At 38.0% G+C, this 27,043-nt stretch overlaps 1 protein-coding gene across 3 annotated transcripts in view; it reads right to left on the reverse strand.

The window, feature by feature from the left end:
* Window positions 1-752: 752 nt before the first annotated feature.
* The window catches only part of ZNF106 (zinc finger protein 106), a 41,850-nt gene continuing 15,559 nt past the window's right edge, over window positions 753-27,043 (reverse strand). For all 3 annotated transcript variants that reach the window (XM_041404101.1, XM_041404188.1, XM_041404023.1), the window contains 18 exons: window positions 23,772-25,838; window positions 22,301-22,922; window positions 21,361-21,430; window positions 19,638-19,792; window positions 19,477-19,537; window positions 18,807-19,148; window positions 14,659-15,430; window positions 14,229-14,284; window positions 13,591-13,736; window positions 13,164-13,298; window positions 12,170-12,286; window positions 11,527-11,718; window positions 10,709-10,771; window positions 9,034-9,153; window positions 7,969-8,040; window positions 6,749-6,820; window positions 6,002-6,148; window positions 753-4,999 (listed from right to left, as the gene is read on the reverse strand). In XM_041404101.1, coding sequence (XP_041260035.1) covers window positions 4,943-4,999; window positions 6,002-6,148; window positions 6,749-6,820; window positions 7,969-8,040; window positions 9,034-9,153; window positions 10,709-10,771; window positions 11,527-11,718; window positions 12,170-12,286; window positions 13,164-13,298; window positions 13,591-13,736; window positions 14,229-14,284; window positions 14,659-15,430; window positions 18,807-19,148; window positions 19,477-19,537; window positions 19,638-19,792; window positions 21,361-21,430; window positions 22,301-22,922; window positions 23,772-25,838 — 5,266 coding nt within the window. In that variant the 3' untranslated portion in view covers window positions 753-4,942. The remainder of the gene's footprint in view (window positions 5,000-6,001; window positions 6,149-6,748; window positions 6,821-7,968; window positions 8,041-9,033; window positions 9,154-10,708; window positions 10,772-11,526; window positions 11,719-12,169; window positions 12,287-13,163; window positions 13,299-13,590; window positions 13,737-14,228; window positions 14,285-14,658; window positions 15,431-18,806; window positions 19,149-19,476; window positions 19,538-19,637; window positions 19,793-21,360; window positions 21,431-22,300; window positions 22,923-23,771; window positions 25,839-27,043) is intronic.

Here is a 27,043-nt window from a genome sequence, read left to right on the forward strand (position 1 = left end):
GAGAACCTTTTACTTAGTTGTCTAGAGGCAAAAAGTAGCAAAGCAATCCATTAATGTGAAGTAAAAATTTAAAAACAAATTGTAGCATCCACTGAATGTTTTTCCAGTGAGTAGTACATTTAACTGAAAGGTCACTAAGAAGCAGAAAACCTTTTGACTATAAAGTTCTTCGTTGTCTTGCACTGTAACTTTGGGAGAAGAAAATCCTATAATTTATCTTAAGTTATTCTTCTTAATTCAACTGGTTTTTTAATCCAAATAAATGTTAGGATGACTGCAATGCTTGGAGCCCTGGCTTCCAGCCATGCCTTACCTCCACAAAGCTATTATTTTCCATACAAGTATAGCAGAGATGCTCTTAGTTGGGATGTTCAGAGACAAAACAAAACCTATCAGTCAAAAGATCAAAATCAGGATTTTTAATTGGCAACTCAAAACTGGTCCTTACAGTTCTGGTGAGTGAACTACCAACAAGCTCTAGAGAACTTCCCTTGCAAGGGGCCATGAAGCAAAACAGGCAGCACATCAGCTTGGAGGCATCAGTTGGGTAGACAGTTTCATTTCTTTACCAAATGACTAGGTCTAAGGTTTCCTGCACACCTGTAACATTCCTGCCAGTGCTGGAGCTTCAAAGTGGCCTGTCTGATTTTATCCACCACTCACAGAACAGGAAAAAATTCAGAACAAAGTCATGTTCTACCAAATCCTGTGAAAATCATTCTATTTAAAACAAAGGAGAAACAGACAAACCATAACAATATAAAGAACTTTATTTTTTTTTTTTATTTCTTCTTTTGCCATGTAAAGTTTCATTATTACACTCACAGCTTTGTACCACAGTGAGAGAACAAAACAATGATCAATCTGTGCACATGTTCTACACAGCTTAAATTACTAAGTATTCAATCAAGTTGTTTTATTCCACTTCCATTCTTTCAAAAGACTGTTTAACATTACAGCAAAATGAAATCTGAGAAGCTGGCAGGCACATATAACAGAATATATACCTACACAGTTTGCTCCTTGAGGATTAGTTATTTTACAAACAGTAGCTGAAATAATTTCCTTATCCTTCCTCACATATTCTGCAACTCTGGACAACTTAGACTGTTTGAATTATAGTACCATACAAACCTGAAAACCAAGATTCACTTGTACCTCTGTTTTAATTCAGCTTTCAGGGAAATGTATTTTTCCAACAAAAACATTTCCCCTGCCATTTACTGCAAGTTTGCAGTTATCATTTACCTTGATCCAGCTGATTGTACTGTTTGATTGTACTGTTTGAAAATGTGCATTAAGAACTGCACTACTTCAAACACTCCACACAGCCAAGCTCCTGCTATTTTGCAGAAGCCAACTTATGTGCTGGTAATATGTTTAAAGTCTGTAATTCACATGTAAGTGACACAATGTAAGCAGAAGCCTGGATATTTAATGCATCTTTGTACCAAGAGATGCAGAAGTTTTCCCTCCATCCCCTTCCACATACAGAAGCAGCAGCATTAGGCCAGAGTTTGCACTGCCAGACAGCTGTTCTTTCTCTGAAATTTGAAGGAGAAAGGAGAAACTAATCTAGACCAATCCCAAAAGGCCCCTAAAGGGCTGCCATATGTAATTACCCATACAGCAAGTCCAGAACTTGCTTTAAACACTTGACTAATAAAAAAATCCACAGCTAACCACAAAATAAATCCTCATTCTACTCACTCTTCCACCCACAACTTTTTACTTGCTTAAAAAAAACCAAACCAAAATCAAAAATAAAATAGTCTTGCAAGTGGCTTCAGATGTACGGTACTGCTTTTCATGCAAATATTACTGTGTTAAATGTCACAAACAGCCCACCTTCCCAAAGTTACTACATTCTTCAACTAGAAGTATATCAGGAGTCAAAACCCTAAGTTGCAAGACCACAGAGGATCTTTAATGAATACCAATTCATGAATGAATACCAACAAACAAAGATTAGTTTGGCATCTCTCTTCTGCAATTGCCTCCAGAAGAAGTAAATGGCCAGTTGTGACATCTGCACCAAATTCCAGCTGAACAAATAGGAAACCTCTCCACAGAACTCCAGAAAAGCTGGGGAATTTCCACAGCTGCACAACTTTATAGCAACTCCTTTAAAGATATCCTCATGACAAAACAGTACTGCATTTCCTCTGAACCCCTGAGGATTTTAAAAAATTGTTTCTGATCTATGAATCAAAATTTTCAACTCATGCAGCTCTACTATTTTCTCACCTCTTAGCCATTTTAGGATTCTTACAAGGTACCTGAAATGACCAACAAAGTAGCAAAAGACACCACTGCTAAAGCTGGACTTCAGAAGCCCAGATTTTCAGGAGGATTGTTTTCAAGATAGTTAAGGAAACATGGACCACACAAAAAAAAAAGACTGCTTCCACCAACCAGAAAATATAAACCCAACAAGAAAATGGGAATGCAAATAAAATAATAACTCTGTTTATTGCAACATCTAGTGAAAAAAATCTTTATATGTTTCTGAACCCAGCTGAAAGAATGTAAAGAATCACAAGGGAGAAGTAACAAAATCCACTCTCACACACATTTTTCAGAATGCCACTATTGCCCCACAGGCTTGTCCTCCAGACACAGCTCCACACCTTCACTTGCAGCACAGTCCATGAAGGACAGCTTAGGACACCCACCCTGTTTATGCCACACTTATATGCTCCCTCATTGTGGTTCAAAAAATGCCCAGAAGAACTCCTGAATATCAACACCTTTGGAAATGGTTTAAGTATTATGCAGTCTTCTACTTTTAGGTCATGAAAAAACCCAAACAAATGCTCTCATACTTCAGAGCATTACACTGTCCCTCATAAAACATCTACACCGCTTAAAGACTTCTCCAAACTTGATTCTCTATTGAATAGCTTCATCCACAGCTCACAGAAAAAAAGATTAAAAAAGCCCAACACCAAAACCACAAACACACATCCCCCAAAAACCAAAACAACATCCTCAGAACAGCCTGAGGTCTGAGCCACATATTGGGGCTTTCTGCTATCCACAAACAGCTTAATAAAAAGTAAACAAACAAAATCAATCACCACAAAAGCACTGGAATCTCAGAGATTCCCATGTCTTTGAAGTAGGATGCTACTGCACCTCATTCATATTTTACTCCTGTCTCACAAAAAATAATCATCAGTGTCAGAGCAATTCTGCTTGTCTGCTAAGATAATACAAAACCAGTGTGCTCCAGAGAAGGCCCTGAAGTTCCTTGATTTTGATGGCAGTGGACTATCCATGGGATTTCCTGAATCATTCACCTTCTTGGCCTAAAAGACTTCTTTACAGTCAAAGAATGAGTCTATAAAACTTATTTGGTCTATGGTTGACAAGTCTGAAAGTGGTTGTGAAAAAAATACCCACTAGAACTCTACTCAGGTTTTTTTGAAAAGCACTGGGTTCACTGTCTTCACCTTCACTTACACCTTAGGAAAATCTCTGCTTATTTTATCCTGAGCAGCAAGCTAGGCAAAAGTGAACACAAAGCTCCTTGCTAGATGAGTCTCAATGTTAAGAGGGTTCTTCGTTACATTAGTGTCATTAAGGGAGAGAGGATGGCAAGTGCCAGAAGGGCATTTCACTGAACTTCACAAGGTGAAGCCATCCCATCAGGGGGACACTTGCAGGGGAACCCTGACAAGTTGAAACAGTCTTCCTTTCTGCACTGGTCTCTCTGTGGTACTTTCTGTGCATTAGGAGAAATAAGACTTTTACATGCGATAGGCATTTCATATCCTCAGCTTCTGCTTGAGAATTTTAGACTTTAAAATCCTGCTCCATTCTTTCCAGTTGAGTTTTTGTGAACTTCATATATCCCAAGCCAATTAAGCCAGTTCACAACAGAAACAAAACACTACCAAAGTAGTAGTGTAAAACACTACTCAGACACACAGTGCCTTTGCATTTTTCTTGGTTTGCTGTGCTTGGAGAGTAGGGGACTGCAAAGCTCAGTCACTAAGATTACATAAAATCAGCAATCCAATTATGGTGTTTTATCAAGACAGCAGTGGTGCTTATCTTTAACAAAAAGAAAAAGAAATACCACGTACTTCTTTCCCACACATTACGACCTATACTGAAAAAGACTAAGATTGCAAAGCCTGTAAGTAGAGCCACAGTTCTGGCTGTTTCGCTGCTACTGGCATCTCTCTCAAGAAATAACCACTTTCCTCAAAGTAAACAAAATACCTCAAGAGGTATGGTATCTATCACTGCATATATTGTGCCAGTTATAGCAATTTTTACACAAGGAATAAAAAATAAGTTACAATTAACATTAAAAAATTAGTTTATTCCAGTCCCCATAAAATAACTTTTCTTTTTATGAAGAAAGTAAAAACATACACTGGATATTCAGGTTACATTGTTAGAATTTGTGATATTCTGGTTGGCAGAATTTTATTAAAATCAGCTATAAAACTGGATACAACAAAACCAGACGTCTTAGACACATAACAAGATTCAAGCTGAGTTTGCAAACAGCAGCACCTATTGTAATCTAAGTTTTCAACACCCCTTTGGGCTTCCCAAAGACTATGCTTCTTAAAAAAAAACAAGGAATTAAACCACCTGAAAAAAGACAAACAACAAAGAAACAAGGCAGACAAAAGGAAGGAATATTCTTGTCCACCAATGAATTAAAAACTTGCAAAAACTTGGGCTAAGTCTTAATTACCAGCCTTATTTCTGGAGATAATATTTCTTATTACCTCTTTCTTATTTCTTATCACTTTGCAGAGTGCAACAAAAGCTGCAATCTCCATAGCAATGCATTTCAGCCCCACTCAGTTTTTGTATTCCAAGTGGGAAAAGAAAGAGGAAAGACTGGAGTAAGAAACTGATGTTATTTGGAATACTTCTGACATACAAAATTACTTCCCAATGTGGGAGGTGAAAAGCTTCATGAGTCAATCCTGCTGTCATCCTCAGCATGTTTTTCAATGTGTCCTACAGCATCCTAGAAAAGAACCAGAGAAGTCAATTAAAAAAAAATCATTATGATCATCAAAAAAAACCCACACAAAAACTGCAAAATATTCTAGAAGCATCAGTGAAAGTGACATTTTAGATAACATACATTTGTTTGGCTTAAAGCTTCTTAAAAGTTAACTATTATCATTGTCAAGCTATTAAATCACATATATAAAGTGTTTCACGTATCACAGCATTAAAGGCAAATAAAAACCAGTTTCCTTTTTGATTAGAAGAGCAAATTAAATAAACACATGCATATCCAAAGCCAGCACTTAAAAGAGAGATAAAGGAATCTACTGTTCATTAATTCTTGAAGAAACCTCCATCCTTCCCATAGGTTTGAAAGCATTCAAAGGATGGCAGTTTATATTGCCAGGGACTAAAATGTAGATTTTACCAATCAGTCTATAGGTAACTGACCTCCTTACACCCACCCCCCAATCCTTTCCACATTACTTCATCCAATTCTTATGCCTTCATTTTTTTCCCCTCCTGGGGTAACTTTTATCTAGAAGTTTATGCACTACTTATTTAAAGATTGGTTTTGCTAACAATCTCATGTGAAAAATAAATAACAGTGAAAGAGCTAGCAAGGGATAAAAATTAAAAGGATAAAAACCTGTTTTCAAGGCAGATGTCTGTTCATCTTACAGATATTTTTCCTTCAAAAACTTCCTAATATCTTGAGTAGTATTTCTTTAATATTTTAAGAATTCTATCATTTCCATGTAATAGTGACACGTAATAGCTTAGGATCAAACTGTTTTAAATTGACCATATGTCAAATTACCATAGCTGCACTGTTCATCTGCTACAGGCTGAACTGAATCCTGTTAGCCTTGGATGACTGTAACCACATGCAGTTAAGGCTGCCAAGGCTAGAAAAATGTAACCCTTTTAAGAGAAATAGGCTCAAGTCCCACCATTGTGGTGATATAAAGTACTTCATATTACCAAATACAACCATGTTATTTCAACCACATACCTGCTTGGAACCTTTCCTGGAAGTAAAGAAAGCATCACAGTTCTTCCAACGACATTTCAGGGTCTGAAAATTTGGATTTGTGTGGTCAGTTAGCAGGTGTTGTTTCAGATGGTCCACAACTCCAAAGATCAGTGAACATCCATGCCACTGGGAGAAAAAAACCACACCAGAATAAGCAACAGAAATACAATTTTTCCTAATGTTTTCCTTCCTGCGACTTCACAATATTCTTCCAAGACTGTAAGCATGCCTGCCCACTCCTGTAAGTTTTTTTTTCTTATTACATTTCCATTTTCCACAGTCTCTATTCCTTTAATTACAGCTTTACAGAAATTTTTCCTGCCTTTAGCGAAGCCTAGGCCATCACCAGGAAAAGGAATTAAACCTTTAGGAGATTTAAGCTTACCTGTGACAAAGTCATTTGGAATTTAATTAAACTTCCTAGCATAAATCAGTTTTTCTATGTCATTCAACAGTTACATGTCAAAAAACTGCCAGAAAGAACTGTAATTAACACTAACAACTTGCCCCAAAGGCATATATATATAGATACATATATACACAGAGCAAAGACATTAAAAAAATGAACTAGTGACATATACCTAAGTGATATATATTTTAAAAGTATAGAAACATTAAAAAAAAAAAAATTATGACAAATCTAAGGTCAAGGTACCCAAGACTAAGTGACTAGAGACCACCCCCAGAAAATTCAATAATGAAGGCTAAAAACAATTTGCTAATTACCCAGCATCGATAATTTTGCATTAGATTAAGCCTCACAGCTCTGACACTGCCATCATAGCATCCAGTGTAGATCTGTAAAAGAAACATTTATGGATAAACAAGATCAGAATAAAAGAAAAAAAAAAGTAAAATTTGGAAGGAGACTTCAGTGTAAGTAAAAACAATGAAATATCAGCATGCAAGGTTTCTACATTTAAAAAATAGGTATAACCAAATTCTTTTAATATTTGCATTCATAGGTCACAAAAACATGCTCCAATAACCTCTATTGTTGATAGTGTCTTGTGTGTAACAGTTCAGAAAAGTTTAAATTACAGTGCTATCCACTGAAGTTAAAAAATACGTAGGTGCAAATGTCAAGTTGCACGCATTTCCAGGACTTAACCAGTTATATGTATATCAAAAAAGGATGGAGAGGAAGTGTGTGGAAGAACATGAGAATTTCAGAAAGACTGAAGCAAATCTTTTCACTCATCTATCCTTTCACTAAACTCATCTGCACCCTTCTTTGATTTGAGAATGCCCACAACAGAGCACTGCTGCGGCACAGTTCAAGCCTCAGGCTGGACTAACATGAGATGAGATGCTTGGGCAGAATGTATTCCAATTAGTAGGAAATCTGTTCCTTTGGATTTAACTTTACTCTTATTACAGATCACTACTATACCATTCATTTTACAATCTCAAAGAAACTTTGCAAGCAAATTCCTAGACATGCAGGCAAATAAGTTCTTTTAAAGACTATTTTAAGAAATATTTATGAAGAAGTGCTTCTGAAATTTATCTTGCAGGGCAGATGCATGAAGAAACCTGTACATTTGAATCAATTGCACACTTTTGTTTATGTTTTGTCAAAGGTTGCTAGAGGTCTGGCTGTGGGTGAAGTTTTTCTCCAGCATCTGAGAGATTCCCTTGAGTAAAAGTCAAACAGGATTGAAACTTGAAAAAGCAGAAGTATTTTACTATTTCTAGTGTCTTCACTGTAAACATAACTGCAAGAAGAACTATTGTTTTAAGACTGCAGTAAGCTGAACAGTGATTTTTTTCACAGACAATAATATTACATATATATAAAGCTGTTATAGCCACTTGAATTTTTGACTGAGAAGAACTTGGAAATGCAGCCACACAGCAGGCTGATTTCTTTATCTGAAGAAATTGAACTGAACCTGTGGCAATTACAACCTTCTCTTGAAGAACAGTGAAAAGAAGGGAGTTACCATGCTCTTATGGATGGTCATACACATGATCATATCTGTGTGGCCTCCATAGACTTGCAAGCGGTCGTGTGACTTGAAAGAAACAGAAACAGACATTTAATAGCATGACATTTTTTAAGAGACACTTTTCACAGACATGTAAATGATAATACTTCCAAGAGCAGTTCCCTTGGTAGCAACTAAACTGATATGGTGGATTCCAAACTTTACAGCCACCTTGAAAGCTCACTTTTGCTTACATTACTTCTGGGAGTCTTTTTGTCCAACTAAGTACTTGTTCTTTCAGCAGACAAAGCTAACATTTTCCCACTTTTCTGAGCTGTCATTGTCTTGGAATAACCCAAGTTCTAAAAACTGTTTTAAGTTATACTCTTTAAAACCCATGTATTTTGACTGGTGAGACAACTAAATATACTGAGTGACAGGAAAAAGAGGGATGGGCTAGATAGCAGAAAGTACAAAGATGGCTTCCATTTGACCTCAAAATCATTAATTAACACATATTAGATAAATGTCATTAGTAGCCACCAATTTTCTTACCTGTAGTTCATAAACACGAACAAATTTATCCAGACATGCTGTCACCATGACTTTCCCAAGAATGTTCACAACTGTTACTGCATGGTTATGGCCTTTATAGATCCGTACCAGCTCTCCAGTCTGCATCAAGAAAGAGCAAAGGTAAAAAGGTGTTTGGTTTGTTTTTGCTTAAATAAAAGTACAAAATGGTTTTACCTAACCCCTATGTAGAGGGTAGCTAGCTTCAATGCTCACTACTGCTTCTGGGATTCTTTTTGTCCAACTAAGTACTTCTTTCAACAGACAAAGCTAACATTTTCCCACCTTTTTGAGCTGTCATTGTCTTGGAATAACTCAGGTTCTAAGGTTTTAGGTCATATTCTTTAAAACCCATGTATTTTGACAGGTGAGACAACTACATATACTGAGTGACAGGAAAAAGATGGGCTAGAGACCAGAAAGTACAAAGATGACTTCTACTTGACTTCAAAATCATTAATTAACACATATTAGATAAATGCCATTAGTAACCACCTGTTTTCTTACCTGTAGTTCATAAACACGAACAAATTTATCCAGACATGCTGTCACCATGACTTTCCCAAGAATGTTCACAACTGTTACTGCATGGTTATGGCCTTTATAGATCCGTACCAGCTCTCCAGTCTGCATCAAGAAAGAGCAAAGGTAAAAAGGTGTTTGGTTTGGTTTTTCTTAAATAAAAGTGCAAAATGGTTTTATTTAATCCCTATGTATAGGGTAGCTAGCTTCAATGCTCACTACTCAAAAATGGAAACACCCTTTATGAGAATTCTATTCCCTGTGAAGGCACTTACAGATTATGATCAAATACTACTTATCCTTTTGTTTGCCCACCCTAACACAGAGCCATTCCAGTACAATAGAAATGCATGGGTCTGTGTAAAGTTCTCTTTCTTCTCTTCTTCTGCTTCTGAACATTAGCCACCAGTGTGCCCAGGTGGCCAAAAAGCCAATGGTATTCCTGTACCAGGAATAGCGTGGCCAGCAGGATCAGGGAAATTCTTCCCCTGCACTGAGCACTGGTGAGGCCACATCTCGAGTGCACTGTGCAGTTTTTGGCCCCTCAGTTCAGGAAGGGCATTGAGGTGCTGGAGTGAGTCCAAAGAAGGGAAAGAAGCTGGTGAAGGGTCTGGAGCACAAGTGTCATGAGAAGCAGCTGAAGGAGCTGGGGTTGTTTAACCTGGAGAGGAGGCGGCTCAGGGGGACCTTATCACTCTCTACAACTCCCTGAAAGGAGAATATGGCCAGAGAGGGGTCAGCTCCTTCTCTCATGCAACCAGCAACAGGACAAGAGGAAATGACCTCAAGCTGCACCAGGGAGGTTGGACACTAGGAAGAAATTCTCCACAAAAAGGGTGATTAAATTTTCGAACAGGCTGCCCTGGGAGATGTTGAAGTCATTGTCCCTGGAATCGTTTAGGGAAAGGTTGGATGCTGACAATGCCATGGTACAGCTGATATGGTGGTGTTTGGTCACAGGCTGTTCTCTGTGATCTCAGAGGTCTTTTCCAAACTAATTGATTCTGTCTCCATCATTAGTTACATATTCTCACCCATCCTGAAATTAGTACCATGCTACTAGTATTAGCAGTATTTATGCATCCACAAGGATCAGTTAGCAAATTCAGCTAAACACAGAGAAATATACTCTTTTTATGTCAACTAAAACTTCCCTCTGATAAGTTTCTTAATTTAACTTATTGCATAGCTACATGAATGTTTTTGCTAGGACTAAGGGCAGATGGTGTAAAAGAGGGAGAGAATGGTAAGCTAGAGACAAACATTCATGATGCTTTTGAACAATCTAGCTTGGGACACAGGGTTCCTCAAGTTCTTCCACTTTTAAAGAAACTTTTTCCCCACTAGAATATCTCACATGGCTTTTCTTTGAACCTTTTCCATATTATCAGCATACTTGTAGTTATATTTGCAAAAGCAAGATGGCCAGATAAAAAGGCATTGCAAATCATGTGACAAGAATCAGCAGGTTGATGTAGCCTCTTCATGCCTCCAGAGTTACCTACAGTACATAGTCATTATCACAAAATCACGAGACTTCCTTTTCTGGAAGCAACCTGCCCCACCAGTCAGTCAAATATTCTGGAAATGCTGACTTTATAGCATAGGAATTCAGTGCCTTAGTAGCAAAATTCATTCCATCATTCAATATGAGACTTACATGAATGTTGTGGGCATGGACAGACTGATCACTGGAGCCACTGAATACCAGATCATTCACAACCTTACCAAAAAGAAAAAAAAAAGTTTTATATTTTGTAACAGATATGGAAATGAGCAAGCAAAATATTAAGACACTGTTCAGTTTAAAGTTGCACTGTAATATTTCCTAAATTTGAGAGCATTAGAATCAAGAGTATGAAGGAAAAAGCAGACACTGAGTTCTTCACATAAGAACTAGAAGATGTATTACAATTATTTTTGATGTTTCACAACTAACATAAGCAGCTGTTAACTTGCAGCCTAACAGGCTAACTCATCCTACCTGTGGATTATTCTCACAGACAGATTAGCAGCAAATCAGGGACCAAGCAAACTGAATTCAGAATGCTGCTATGCACATGTACAGTGAAGCACAATGTTTCCTGAAATTTTGGACATGCTGCATAGTTATATGCTGCTCACGTAAGATAAATTATGCTCCTAACCCCTAACAAGTGACAAGACAAGAAGAAACAGCCTCAAGTTGCACCAGGGGAAGTTTAGAATGGGTATCAGGAAAAGTTTCTTCACCGAAAGGATGATCAGCCATTGGAACAGGCTGCCCAAGGAAGTGATGGAATTACTATTCCTGAAGTGTTCAGAAGACAGACATAGATGTGGCAGCTGGGGACATGAGAGATGGCAGGCAAACAGAGGCAACTTCCCCAAATTGCTCAGTTTTTTTAATTTAAAATAGAGAAATTCTCCATTTCCTATCACAATCTGCTCATCATTTTAAGCATTCTTTGTCCAAAATGTATTTCCAGAGACACTTGCCTTCATGCAGAGAATAGTCTTGCTGTGACCTTCCAGGGTTCTGAGAAGCAGCCCATTCCGCGCGTCTCGCACGCTGATGGTGCAGTCATAGGAGCCCACTACCAACAACTTGCGTGCTCCTTCCTGAGCTGTGGCTAAACAGCTCACTGCTCTAGGGCCATGGCATTCAAAGGTATCAACCTGTTTATTATTCTGGTGGGAGAAGAAAGAAATGGAAAGAATTGAAATTTTGCTATGACACTGACTAGAGCATTGAGTCCTTTTTGTGTTGTGCTTGTTACAGCATCAGATTTCAGTTTAGTAACACACAAAATAGCAGTGGTAAGAATTGCATCTTAAAAATTAAATTTCCAAATCAAAGAAAAAGCTCCTTATGTTATGTAGACCAGGAGAAATCCTTAAGGAAAAACATAACAATACAGCACCTAAAAGGCAGGTAAACAAAGAGACAGGCTTCATGCATGGACAAAATAAACATGCATGGAGAAAACAAACAACCACAAGGGGACAACAGTGACCATTTATATCGATATGTGTTCATTACAAATACATTTGCTACTGTAGAAAAAGAATGTAAAGAAACACAGAGGAAAGGAACAGCATCACAACAGTCTTTTAAGTGCCAATATTTAAAGAAACTAACCTTTATGCTGAAAGTAACCACTGTGCCATTTGCAAGACCTGCATAAAGGATCCGCCATCTACTGTGTAAACAGAGCACTCGATCTTCCAATTTAAACTGTTCCATGCACTCTTTGGTCTAGCAATGGAAAGAAGTACTTAAAGATTTTCATTAACTAAAAACAATTCAAGATAAAAAATCTGAAATGAATGATGACTTCCACTTTTTAAATCAATAGAACTGGAGAATAACATCTGAGAGTCTGGTGTCACATGGCAGTTTGATCCTCACTTTCATCAGGACCATCTCTAAGGCTTGACTGTAGTTCAACAACCAGTTATAAACCTAAACACTTTGTTCTAGTCACAACCTTTAATGTGTCTAGAAATTCAGACTACTGACTGTATATGTGTATATATATACACACACATATATGAAAATGATCTGTTATGTGGTTGAGGATTCCCCATTAAGCTCCCCACAGGGAACTCATGGGTTTAAAACCTCTGGCAGTTTGCTTTCTGAAGCAGATACTTGCTTTCTAGTCCTTCAAGTAACAGGTTGGGCAAGTCTTTTTACCATTTAGCCTCAAATATCCAGCTTCAGGAAGCCTCAGTCTGCTCTTTCACATACCTGTTCTCTCTATGGCTGCTCTAAATACACAGCAGAGAGCAGTGCCTTCCATAAGCAATGAGTTAAAAATACAGGAAGAAAAGTAAGATCCATGGCCAAACAGCTATCCTGCAGTTTGGTGTTCCCAACATTTGAGATTCTGCCATGCTGTTCTGGCAAAAACTCTAATGACAAGCTAGTCAAAAGATTAGGGTAGTAAATCACTTAATGGTTTGCTGTTTTGTTTGTGAGGGTTTTTTTCCCTGCTCTACTCTAAAGAGGTATGAACTGGTGTTCATGTCCAGATCATATGGGTTTAAAAGGTTTTTAAAACTTGTATTTGTAAAGAAAGGCTTGCATAAAATGCAGCATATGTAAATAAATCAACACAGAGTTTGAGTACCTTGATATCGTAACAATTGATAGTGTGGTCGCTTGAGCCAGTGTAGAGTGCAGCATTCTTCCCATTTGTCTGAGTGACCAGAAGGCAGTTCACTTTTGAAGTATGTCCTTCAAAGATGGCCACACACTTCCTGCTCTAAAAAGGAAAGCATTGAGTCTGTCAGCATAAAGGTCTATAATAACTCTCAGAATATGCACCTAACAGAACAGGGTAGGACTGCTAAAAAAAAATCAGGATACATGTGGCAATCTATCTCCCCTTGTCTCTCTCATAGGCAGAAGGGGTTGGAGAAAAGAATAAGTATATTAGTATAAAATAAATTAGGGGCTTGAAAAAGCAGCTGCTTCTTTTACTACACAGTAAGGCATTACAAAAGACAACCTTGTGATTGCAATTAATATAACACCACTCCCACAACCTTACTTACAACGAGATTGTAGGCACAAACTGTTTTGTCTGCTGAGCAGGTATACAACAAATTCCCAAAAATCTGAATAGCATTCACTGCAGCCACGTGTCCCTCAAAGGTTCCCTCAGTAGGTTCTTCATCCTCACCTGGCTCTGAAGACACTTCTGTATGACAGAGACATGTACCTTTGACTCTGGGAACACAGTCAAGAAAACACACTACTGGGGGTTGTACTGCCAATCAGCAGAACTATTTCATGGGTTCAGTGCCTTTAAGTCAAATTTCATTGTGGATTCCAGCAGGACTGTGAATGTGACAGAGGGCAAAATAAAGTGCTAAAAAGACCTTTATACAACTAAGTTCAGAACTATCTTTAAAATTAAAAATAGATTGTATTATTATTTGTCCTAGAGCTCTACAGAGACTGTGGAACAATAGTGTTCATGTGGGAGGGGAAGGAGGATGTGGAGGAGTCAAGAAACAAAGCATTCAATGCAAGATGATGTGAGTATGTGTCACTTCCCACTTTAGTTTTGAGTGCAAGCTTTTATTTTCAGAGCAAAGTTCTCCTATGGAAGCAGGCTGATCAAGACTTAATTCACAGGCCTGCAAGATACTACATACAAAGCATCGTAAGGAAAGCTTAAAAGATATACCTGAGGAGTTCTTTGATCCTCTTAGGAATGATATGGAAGTCTGTGTCTCAGCCACACTGTAAGACAAAAATAAATATTAGCAAAATTGGACTTTGCAGGTTCATTTTCAGACAAAATACCAGGGTAAGTAATACTCCAAAACACAAGACTCTGCACTTAGTAGAAAATACGCTGTGACAGGTGAGCTCAAAACCAAACAAGGCAGCCCAGTTCTTGTATTAAGTGAAATGAGTAGGTAACAAGACACTTCTACTTGTTGACCAAAAACAAAAAAGCCACCTCAATTTTTATCCTCCCTTTTATTTCACTCCTGAAGACGTAAGACTTTGCAAATGGGGAAAAAAAAAAAAAAAGAAAAAAAAAAAGAAAAAAGAGAGGCCTCTTATAAATACTATGTAATATTAATAATTTTACTTTACAGAGGTCTCACCTTTTTTTCCCATCGTTCCTATGATTTATGTCAATCTCACTGGTGGAGCTCACTTCATCATACCCAGAACAAGATGCCTCTAGGACTGCTTGATCCACAGAGTTGCATGAATCCCTTTTTGATGGACTGTCTGGTTTCTCATCTCCTGACGCTGATGAACCAACATCAACCACATCACACTGAGGTGCTGGAACTTCCACTAGTTCCAGAGAAGTATCACTGTCATCCTCATCTTTGTTTCTTGCTGCTTGAGCAGTAACTCCACCCTCCTCTCTTGAAGGAGTAACTTTTTCTCCTTTAGGAACCTTTCCACCCTTGACTTTCCGGACAGGCTTGAAGTCAATCATATCCTGCTCTGTATCGCTGTTGTCCGGCACATGGGCTGCTCTCAGAGTTTTCTTCTTCCTTAACTTTCTCCTCCTTCTATTCCCTTTCTCTGCTGGGACTGCAGCCATTGTCAAGTGTTGCTCAGATGGTTCTGCTGACAATTTGGGAGTTTTATCCGTTGGCATTTCTAGAAGGACTGAATGCTTTGAAAGGGAAGTGCTAGACTGATCCAGTAAAAATCTTTCAGCACCTGTATCATTTGCTTCTCTCTTGTTGAAAACAGACTCTGAATGAGAAGAAGAGTTCTCAGGAAGTCCAGACTGTCCCTCTTCTGCAGCAGGCTCGGGGACATCTTGATCAGCGCGTTGGAAACAATCTGCCAGCCCTGCTAGGGATAGGGTTGCAGTGATAACTGGATACACTGAAGTTTTCTGGTTGGTCTCTTCTAAAGAAAACAGCCAGGTGTTACATTGAATCTGTACAGCAGTAACTATTTATGCAAAGTGTCCCTCCCTGTATTTTCTGTTTACACTTAATTGTGCATGTAAAATGCACATTCCTACACGCTGAAAACGATGTGCACATGTAGCTCTGCTATTCACCCTTTAAAAACATAATTGGGGAATAAAATGTTCATCCATGTACATAGAAATAAAGGAATGGGGCAATCATTCAAGGTGCTGGCTGGCTATTTGCTATATGCTTTTAAAGTTCTGACAATCTTTGGTGAATCCTACATTGTTGACTTCAGATGCTACCATCCCCCTCTGTGTGCTCCCTTACTGGCTATCATGACTTCTGTAGAAATTATATCAAGCAATGCATGCCAAGTACAACTCAATGTTCAGTGACAGTTTGAAAATCTTGTGCTTGACCCCTCTGAATTATTACAGCTAATATATAGTTATTTCTATCAAGTTACTTGGACCTAATTCAAGGTAGACAGTTAAGCACAACCCACTCTGCAGCACTGTACACTTATCCTGGGAACAGCAGCACTGTAAGCCAGGAGGGTAGGCTTTATTTAGTTTAGTTTAGTTGGCTCAAATGTATTTGACTTTGCAACGGGGTCAACACACTCTCCCTATCATTTAATTGTGACTGAATTAATACGAACAAAATCATCCAACCTCTCAGCTGAGACAGACTAAGGGCAGCATCTCACAGCTGTTTCCCACACCCTAAAATTCCCCAGTTACACTTGCAATAACTACAATCCAGAACAGGATGTTTCAAGTTCACTGCATTTCTGGGGCAGGATCATGCAATGCAAATGGGAAGTTGGCAGTATCTGAAACACTTCCCTCTTCCAGCCTCTCAGAAGCCAGCAAATTAAACCTATACTAATGCTTGGCCAAAAACACATTACAGGACAAATTTGATGCTTTGGAATTACACATCCAACTAGAAACAGCTAAAATGAGAATGTCTCTCACCGACACCTTCCTCAGATGGGGAATTCCACGATAAAACTAGAACTGCTGACAGCATAGGATATGCTGCATTTAAAATAAAGCAATGGAGAGTTTTTCCCTGGACATGTAACTGCCATGCACAACTGCAAAATCTGATAGAAAAACCTCTGTACGGAAAAAATGAATAATTAGATGAAGTTTGAATGAGTTACTGTGTTGAATTATACTGGGAAGAAGGCACACAAAACCTTAAATTCTGAATACGCCTCTAATATCATGTGCCACTCATTTCTCATTGGAAAGGGGAAGGAAGTAAGCTGGTCACTTTATAACAGGAAAATAATATCAACCAGCCACTTAAACTGAAATTTCTAAATCCAAAAGTTACTAATTCTCAGCACTTGGAGTGCTGTGGGTATTAGAAAAAGAAGTAGGAAACCACCATGGCAATGCAAGAAAACAGAATCACTCAGTACCACAGGTGGGACACACTGCTGGCATTTAGGGGAAAACAAATGCAGTCAACTCTCTCAAAGCATGGCTGAGCTAACCTCAGTGGAAAGCTGAGAAGCTAAACATTCAACTCCAAAAAGTAATCAGTCTGCCCCAGAGTGAATTCCTCTTCCTCAAATTACAGAATTTACCTCACGGCAAATGCTTAGCTCCCCTAAGCATTTAGGGGATCTGAAGGCAAGCTCATTCTAAATGTAGCACATACAGAAGTTCATCAATACCAAAACCATTGTAACTTGACAAACGAACATCAAAATAATATTCTTCATTTTAATACAGCAAAATTAAGTTTGTAGGAAATGGAAAAATAATGTGATTAGGAGCTTTCTGAAGTAATTAGCTAAGTAACTAATGTAGCTATACACTGAAGGTTCATCTTCATAAGAAAAAAATAAAAAAACCTCTTCAACTTCTCTGTTGTGAAGTTTCAAGATTCTGCAAGCAAGATATTTTATGTCACTGCAGCCAGTGATCACAAAATCTTCCCTTAGAGCTGGAAAACTGAGAACAAAAATAACACTGATACAAATAAAAATGAAAATTTCACTGAAGTTTAAGCATAACAGTATGGCATATGCCAATAAAAACAGGAAAGCAAAGGTAGTGGCTTCCTAAAAGTTGAGTTTTAACACTGCAAACAAACAAAAAAGCTGATTCTTGCCCTGCCCCAAGTTTACTTTAGTGAATACCCCCAGAGCTTCACATTCCTTGTCAAATCCTCCAAAGAGAGATGAAGCAAAACTAAAATACTACATTATTTCAACAGTATGTAATACAGGAAATGCAATCATGACTAAAAAAACCCCACCACTTATATGCAATTCTACAGCTGAAGCAAACTAAAAAAAAGTTTAAAAAAATCAAATTATTTTAATTAAAGAGGTGTAAACTTCAATTCAGCCAACATTCACCTTGTACTTGAGAAAAAAAAAATGCTTAGAAAGGTAGAACATGACTTTTTCCATAGTATTTTATACTTCAGTTGGAGGGGAAAAAAATTGCGTTGGCGCTCTTTAACTAACATCAATCTTATGAATGTTTTTCTCAAATTATCTAAGCTAAAGGTCTGGGTAAGTGACATTGTTATGGCAGACAACTGTCATTAGAGTCACCCTGCTTGATTTCACAGGCTCTTAAGAAAGTATGGGATGAGTTTTTAATCTTCACTTTTTACCTTCAATCACAGTAGCAAACTGCAGAGGAAACTGCCAATAGTATCTAAGCTTTTGACCACAGTGCACAAGTTTTATGGGGTTTAAACTGTCTAAATAAAGAGTTGGCTATTTCAGCTGTAGTCATTAAGATCTCACTTTGCTGAGGCAAGAACTCTCCCATTAGCAGTTCAATTAATTCAGCAGTTTCTCCTCCAGACTCCTATCTTCATTGCTAGCCCTCGCACGCCCCTCACAAGAGTGAACAGTGCCTACCAGCCAATTAGTAGAAGACGGATTGTTATTTCTAATATTACAAATTATACTCTTCATGCTTATCTAGCAGAGCCCAAGAAGAACACAAAATTATCATCATGTAGTTGTTCATAATTTTTTAAAAAATGTTTTCACACACATCTTTTTCCTTTGTAGGCAGACTTTTTGCTACCAGTGCTCATTAAATGGTACAGAGTGGAAGACAAAAATTATAGAGGAGATTGTCAGGTTTGTTGGGTTGTATTGGTTTTGGGTTTTGTTAGTTAACTAATTCTAAGAGGATGTAACCTTCAAATTCATGTTTGTTCTATTTTCAAAGCAGAACTAGAAAGTCCTACACAAGTTAATGAGAGTTCACCCCTGCCTGACAGAGCGCAGGTTGAGGCACAATTTACATTATTTCTGGGAAAAAAAAAATTTCTTTCTTTTCTTCAAGCTAATTATCTTAAAGCAAAACTACAATTACCATTGTTCTGTTCCACCTCTTCTGTTTGTGGAGGACATGGAGAGCTCTGGAGTACAGAATTGATGTTTAATTCTGTGTCTTTTGGAGATGCAGGTTCTCGTTTAACTTGCACTGAGGAGTCAGGACTATCAGAAGGTGTACTGCCAGAAGACTGGAATGGTGATGGCACAGTTATGGGAACAGCAGCTCCTCGAGGAGGTACAGAGGAAGGCAAAGTGTCCAAAAGGGGCAGGAGAGAGCCTGAAGGAATTGAGTCAGCTGGCATCTGAGATTTGCTATTTGGTCTCTCAGTTAGGGCACTGCAGGAAAGTTGCTCTGAGAGTTCAGAAGGTTCATATGCTTCTAATGGCGAAAGAACAGATACATTAAAGAAACAAATAAATAAATAACAGAACAAAAGTATCTATGCTTTACAATAAAATTTAGTGGTGCCAGGAGCTCATTTCTTGTGGACACAGAGTCAAGGAAGAGAAAACTTTGAAAAAAGACACTAGAGGGAATATCAAAACTGACAGTTCACACTTGACGATAAAGGCCTCATTTTGAAAGTCTACAATTTTATTGTAGCTTAAATGAGCAGATTCAAATTAAACACAGTTCTTAAAAGATTCTGAGTTCAAAGAATATGAGAATAAGCATTCCACTGCTGTAGCTCTGTGGTATCCTGTACCTTGTAGCCCCTGCAAGATCTGGATTCTCTGACTTCTCAGTGTACTCATTTCCATAGTTATCTGCAAAACAGTTGTGGCTTGTATCAGTCCCACTGATTTAACAGGCAGTTCTTCATGCTGCTAAGTTCTAGTTCAGACAGTTTCCAAAGCCCACTGTTACCTGTTGCTTTAACACGAGGAACCGTTGAACCTCAACATAGGCAGCCCTCAGGGCAGCCCTTGCCTGCAAGAGGCTGCTGTCCACATTCTGCAGGGACTTGCTTAACTCTTCTTCCCTCAGAGAAATAGCCAACAACTGGTCTACCTGAGAACGTTCTGAAAAAGAAACAAAATGTAGAGTCTAATTGCACTGAACAATACATTAAGATATCTTATTTGTGATGTGACAACAAATAGTACCACTTCAGAATGGAAAAATCCCATAAATTAGGTCAAGCATTCAAGCATCAATAATTATACAAGCTAAAAAGGAGTACTCGTGGACAGGACTAGCCACATCTATATGGAAGAAGGGCAAAGTGAAGTATTCTTTAAGGAATCTCAACCTTGACTCCAGTAATTAATTCCATCACAGCTTTGCCAGCACTGATTTAGTTAAATAAATGAAGTAATTCTCTTCCACAAAGACCTTTTCTTGAAGAACATGTGTACAAGAAGTACAAATACACACCTGCCATTAATGTAATCAAAAAGGCAAAGGCAAATTTAAGCTAAACAAGATTTAAATTATTCAGTGAATGCAAAAGCTAAGGAAAAGCTGTTTAGGAGAAAAGGAACCCGAGTTTACTACTCAAGATGATTTTGGGCCATGAGACTGGTGTTTGCCATCTCTTGAGAAAGAGTCTCTGACCACTTAGTAGATCTCTTACCACCATCAGTAAAAGATCCTCCTATACCTCCTAGAGACTTCTGGCATTACAGAGATTGTCCAAACAAATTTTCATTTGGGCATTGCTTAATTGCACTCAAGTTATAGTTTCCTTTAGCAAATTTACTACAATAACAATCATGATAAAACAAAGTAATGGGAAAGAGATTTTACTAAGTAGAATGTGTTATTAGTCTCTATAACAGACACTGGTCATTGAAGAAAGAAGTTGATAAAACCTCACAGAAGAGTTATATTATTGCCCTATATTACAAAAAATTCTTAAGATCAATAAATAATGAGAAAAAGATAAACGTCACATTTGAAAGCCATCTTCGGAGCCCAAAGCTCCTAGCAACAGTTTAGTTAAAAAAGAAAAAATTCTGCCTAAAACAAGACAGTTGGATGATTCATTTTGAGACATGGTGATGAGGATGTTTTAAGCATGTTTGAGAAAGGTCTGTCTAATGCCAGAATAAGAGTTTTCTTCGGTCAAGAGCAGGAAGGAGAGAGGCACTCCACACTCATTTCCACTAAGGACACTAAAAAAGTAAGAAGTACTGTCAGAGATGTCAGAAACAGAACAGAGACCAAAGTAAGCAGAGTACAATTTTTCTGGTGAGACCACCCAGTGTTAGAAAGGGAAAGCTGCATGAGGAATGAGAAGGAAGTTAACTGGGGACTTCTCCCTTAAAACTTCCATCCAAAAAGGCAACAAACCTCATTACCCTGTAAAGGGGGAAAGCAAAGGTCCCATCTGTAGAATCAGGAACATGAACTGCTGGCAGAAAGGATGCACATACCCTTCTCTTACAAGTAACGTATGACAAATTAAGATAAAGGCCTTCAGAGAAGAATGTGTTGCAGATTTGTGAGCAGTCCACACTACAAACTCCAGTAAAAGCCCAAGAAGCAGCATAGTAACATTAAGGAACTACTACTTCAGCCAAGTCAAAATACTACTGGGTGTTAACAGCCTCTACACCACATGCACACATGTATGATATTCACTCACCTTTTTTACCTTTGATTTTTCTTCTTTTATTGTTTCTTTCTAGACTAGGGATTTCAGGAGAAGATCCCTCCTGCAAGTAAAATAATCATTAAAAAGTAACAAGAATAATTTTGGCTAAATCAAAAACCCAAACATCCATCATCTTTTCATCATTATTGTAGGCACAGAGAAGAATCCATAAATTGTTTGCACATTCTTGTATAACTCATCATTTGCTCTGCTCTTAAAAGAGGGAAGACAGAGTGCCACGCTTTCACCTCAACTAAGAAGAAATATTAAATAAGCCAACAGACTTCTTGCTCAGATCGTTAAGATTGCACTTGAATAAGAGTTTCTGCTCTACAGTTTTAGTTGAAGGTGCAGAGGATTAAACAGTGAAGAATAAGAATTATTGCTTTCTGCAAAACCATTTTGTGAAATTGATCAACAAGATTTTTTTGAACCTTTGGATAAGTCTAAGACGAGACTGTGAAACAAATTCGGATTTAAGAATATAATTTTAGGTGCATAATTTTTAAAAATGTTTTTATTTCCTGGCTTACCCATAAAGCCAGAAACATCTAAGGAAAACAAATTTCTACTACAGGCAACCTTCCACTTAAATTTTGTTGTGAAACACCAAGATTCTTGCTACAAAACCTAGTACTTCCACAGAAATATTTTAACAGCTTTTGTTTATCAACATAGTATGCCAGGTACCAAATCAAATAAAGAGCATTTGTCATTCCTACTAATTACAAAAAACTATCAAAAGTCCTGCACTATGAAAACAGAAATCTAAAGAAAATTAAGTCAAACAAAAAATGAACTTGATGTTATTAAAGTACAAGACTATCAGATGGGGAAAGTCCTCCCTGCACAGTCTTTCCAAAGCTGAATGACCACTGATAGGGAAAGAACCTTTTCAGCACCTCAAAGCTGGAGAGAATTGCACACTTACTCCAGTTGCTCTTCGCTTCTTTCCAATTCCTTGGCTCTCATTCTGTTCAGTACCAGATGTGCAGCTACTGTCTGTAGCTGCATCTATGTTATTAGACACTGCAAAAAGTGAAGCACTATTTGAAGCTGGACGATTTTCTTCTGACATCTCTAATACATTTTGTTTTTCAAGAAGAGGTGTTCTCTTCTCTGGGCTCTCCTGATCTTGTTCTGTGTGGCCTGTGATCTCAGAGGTGGCTTGTAGGCTGTGACTTCTTCTGCTAGCCTCAGTTCTTTCAGACATAAAAGGTGACAAAGCAAGAGATGGTCTCCCCTCTTTCTGATCAGCCTCAATGTTAGTGCTTGTCTCATATCCAGATGTTATATGATGTGGGTGGCTGGCTGCAATTACTTGCCTTTGCCCATTTTCTTTAATTTTGGCTTGTTCACTGAAAAAGCTATAAGCAGAAGGATTTCTGTCTGCTATGACACTGCTTTCAGAAAAGCTACGTTTTCTGGCTGAGCCAGGCACTAAGGAAATCTCTTCCCACTGGAATCCTTCCAGAGCAGTCGGATCAGATTCTTCACTGAGTTCTAGACCCTCTTGCTCATTTTGAACAAGAGGCACCATCTCTATGCCAAACCTTTAACGAGATAAAAAGAAAAATAAACAAACAAGTTACAAGCCTGCTACACCTTATAAAGGAAAGCCTCCCCCTTCCCCAAATCTATGTTACTGCTTTAAGCAGTAGGTTTAATCCCATTGCACTGGTATTCTGTGCTTTCTACCTCACCTAGCAATGGAAGATCTCCTGTGTATCACATAACCCAACCTAGTGTCTAAGAACTGGAAGCATGATTTTCAAGTCAGAAATCATGTTATTATAAATTATTCCCAAGGAAGGTTGGAATAATCAAATGTGACATTTGTTCAAGACACTTCAAAGTTTTCAGGTTTAAAGCAAGTTTCAAAAATGCAGTATTATATAATTGCTTCTTTAACTACAAAAGCAAACTGTGTACCAGAATAAAAGATTAACAAATGAAGAGTGAGCATTTACACTGCTTGCAGCACTGCAAGCATTTCTTGTAGTCCTAAAAAAATCAGGAAATAGGCAACTGTCATAGCATTGTTCCCATCCTGATTGCATTTTTACATTCTTCCATTACTAGAACTTCAAAAGAAACTACAGTTACCATCCACATTCAGATATTAAAGGAACCATTATGAACAGATCAGAATCTTTTCTGAGCAGATTACTTTTACTTATCTACGGACCGACATTCATTCATAGCATCAATTAATAAAAACTCCGCATTATTTGCAAAAAATCTGCACCATTTTCAAAAACTCTGCAAAAGATCATGGCATAGCAAGCTTCTTTATGAACTCTTAGTTTAAGGATTTTGGAGTTCATTTCAGATATGGGAAAAAACAACCCTCCTCCCTCAGCATGCCCTGAGAGACATGGTTAGATCTGAAAGGTACCAACCTTGGTAAACCTTTGCCAAGTTCCTGTTTCTTCTTTGTTACCTGCTGGATGACCTGATCCCAGTTAACATTTCGCCGGGAAGCACTAAGAATCTGCCTGAGGGTAGGTTTAAGCCCCGACTCCTTCTCTGTCTCACTTCTCCGAAGGCAATTCACATTCCGAATGCGACGTGCGTTATTGAGATTGGGCTCTGGGAGATGTGTCCCGACTTTGCTCTTCAGACTGATATGCCGTGTCAGATCTCTTTGCAGAGAAGCAGGCAGGCCAAATTTGCTTAAATCTTGAAGAAGGAGGCCTACTGACTGGCTTCCTCCTTTCTGAAGCTCATTATCTGAAGGATTTTCAAAACCTTCCATTTCAAATTGATCACGTGACTTTACACACTCTTCATTCCCTTCCCTGTCCTGTGAAGTTTTCAAATCCACATGCAAATGGTCTTGACTGCTTGATGAAGAAACTGTGGGTTCTATCCGAAATGTAAAATTTTTCAGCTCAGCAGAAGCAATACTTGAAGCAGATAGCTTTTTATCATCTTCCTTTTCAGAGGTGGTAGTTTTATCTTCAGGAGTGTCACAGGGTAAAGAAGAATCCAACTTTTCAAATTTTGCTTCTGATTTCTCACTTCCCATTAAATCATCTAATGAATCTAGTCTGAACTCCTTCTTTGGCAATTCTTTCCCACTTTCTTCCCTATTCTGGTCACTTGTATCTTTGCAAGAGCTTAAGGGAGCATTTTGCACGGAATGGTTTGACTGAACACCTTTGGGATTTTGTTTGGCTTCACTTAAGTTATTAATAGGCTCTCCAAGATTGTTATCAAGCACATCTTTGTTGTCTTGTAAGTTACCAATACAAGCACCATGCAGCTTTGATGAGTAAGAGGAGAAACTGTTTGTTTCCAAGTTCACTGCATTCAAATTATTCTGCTCTTCACCACAAGTTGAGGATAACAGAAGCCTGACATTTTTTAAGAGACTGTTTGTGTCTTGCTTTATCAAGGATAATTTCATATCTGTGATATTCAGAAGAGGGGATTTCAGTGATGGCATCCTATTACTTCTGTCATCATCTCTGTCAGGCTTTTCAGCACTGGAAGAGTCTTTCATAACCTTGCAAGAATCAAGGTGATCTAAGGTTCCATTAGAAGGGGAAGATGCTTCATGGTTTTTAAGTTCTGAAAGGCTGACATTGCCTTCACAAGTTTTTCCTTTCATTAATGAATCAGTAAGAGGCATAAGTACAGAACCCATTTTATCTGAAGTATTTGAAATATTATCTTCAGACCATGGTTGCTGCTCTGCAGTTTTCTGGGATGGGTAGGGAGTCCAGCGATATGTTTTATCTCTGGAAGGACTGACACTTTTTCCACTGGCTCTTGAAATTTTGCTTTCTAGTTGTTTCAATGTATTAAATTCCAACACCCCCTCAGCAGCAAACTCATCACTAGTAAAATCCAGACGGTCACCCCTATTCCTATGATTTCTATATGGCAGAACATTGCCTTTCTCTGGCCGCTGCCATGGAGACCTTTCCTGACTGTATATACTTGGCTCTGATGAATATGAATCTCCTGAGCTTCCAAAATTCCAGCCATTTGCACCACGAGGACTCGGTTTCCAGTTTCCTCCATAACTCTTGGAATTCCAGCTAGAAAAATGACCCATTTCTTCTGAGTGCCAAGCAGAATTTCTTTCCCTAGCACCATGATGCCAATTTGATGCTCCTCCTCTCCGCCCAGTTTGATGCCAAACATTTCCACAATTCCCACAGTTATGTCGTTTCAAAGGGTTTCCTGAAACATTCTCATGCCACCCAGAGCGCCCCCTTGCACCACCTGAATGTCTGTTTATATTAAGGTTCCTCTGACAGTGTGAAAATTTGCCTTGTCTAGGACTAACATAATCATCCTTTTCCCATTTCCAGTCCCTTTGTGATGCATTATGATGATGCCACGACGACTGATCATAAGCTTCTCTTTCTTTGTAAGCAGCTCTCTCTTCTCGCCTTCTCTGTGATCTCCTATCATCACATTCTAATTCTTGGTTTGCACAACTTGGTTCAGTTTGCCTACAAAAGAATTGAGAAAAGCCTAAATTCTGATGCTATTCTACTAAAATCCAACAGTCCATAAGCTTCATGAATGAACTGGGAAGAAAATATTTTTTTAAATTATTTATTATAAACAGAAATGGATACTTTTTAGCAGCTTTGCTTTTCAAGCTTCAGTAATGTTTGACTTTCAAAACTAACACTGTACCTTTACTTAAACGTGATAATTTCAAAATTTCTCTCAAATGGTTTGGTGCAGGGACAGTTCAATAGACTGATTCTCAAATACTTTTCTCTAACTTGAAAGATAATATTCCTTTATATTTGCTATTGGACTAATAAGAAACTAATAAAAATAAAGCTTCTTTATGTTGTAGAATCTTTGTAATTTGATCTATCTTAGTAGATAGAAAACTCAATAGTGAGATAATTATTTTTTCTGAAGACTATTCTGCTGGTGTAACTAGAGTGAACTGACAGAAAACAGAGGAAAGTTAGGCTGAAAACACCATTAGTATCCTTACAGGAGGGAACTACTAACATGATGGCTCCATTTATAAACGTTAAAACACAGATGTAAAACATCCACATGAGATACAAAAGTAATCCGTCTTCTTTTAATCAAGAGACTGGAACAGTCCACAGTATGCAATCCTGAGTCTGTATGAGCGTCCAAGCAGCACTATCGACTGCCCTTCAGATAGCACTTGTGCTTGGCAACTTATCACAAACACGTGGCAAACTATCACATGTACATTTAAAGATAAATGCTCCCTTAACAGCTACAGCTATTCCCAGGGTCAGCAGTCTAAACATTCTAAATATTTATCCGACCAAATGTGGAGTTTTCATTAAAACTTTTTTCCAGGAACTGATCATAGAAATACATCCATTCTAGATCCCTGGACAAGAAAGACAGTAAACTTTCACACTATCTACTCAAAAACAATTTATTTGAGTAAACTGAACATTTATATTGTATCACCCTTTATATTTTTGATACATTCCAGTTCTGCAAAAAGATTCACTAATAACTACTCTCTAATGGAAAATAGTCTGCTGCGCAAAAGAATCTGAGTTCTAAGACAAGAATTCAAAAAAGCAATATCTAAGTGATACAGTAATTTCTAAGAGCTGACCCAACTAGATTACAATCTAATGTAAATAATTTTGCTGATTTAGGAACTTAATCCTTGTACCTTCTGGTCTTCCCCCTTTCCAAA

Source organism: Onychostruthus taczanowskii, unplaced genomic scaffold (genome assembly GCF_017590055.1).
Source record: "Onychostruthus taczanowskii isolate IOZ18803 unplaced genomic scaffold, ASM1759005v1 scaffold1, whole genome shotgun sequence".
In the NCBI taxonomy this organism is placed as follows: domain Eukaryota; kingdom Metazoa; phylum Chordata; class Aves; order Passeriformes; family Passeridae; genus Onychostruthus; species Onychostruthus taczanowskii.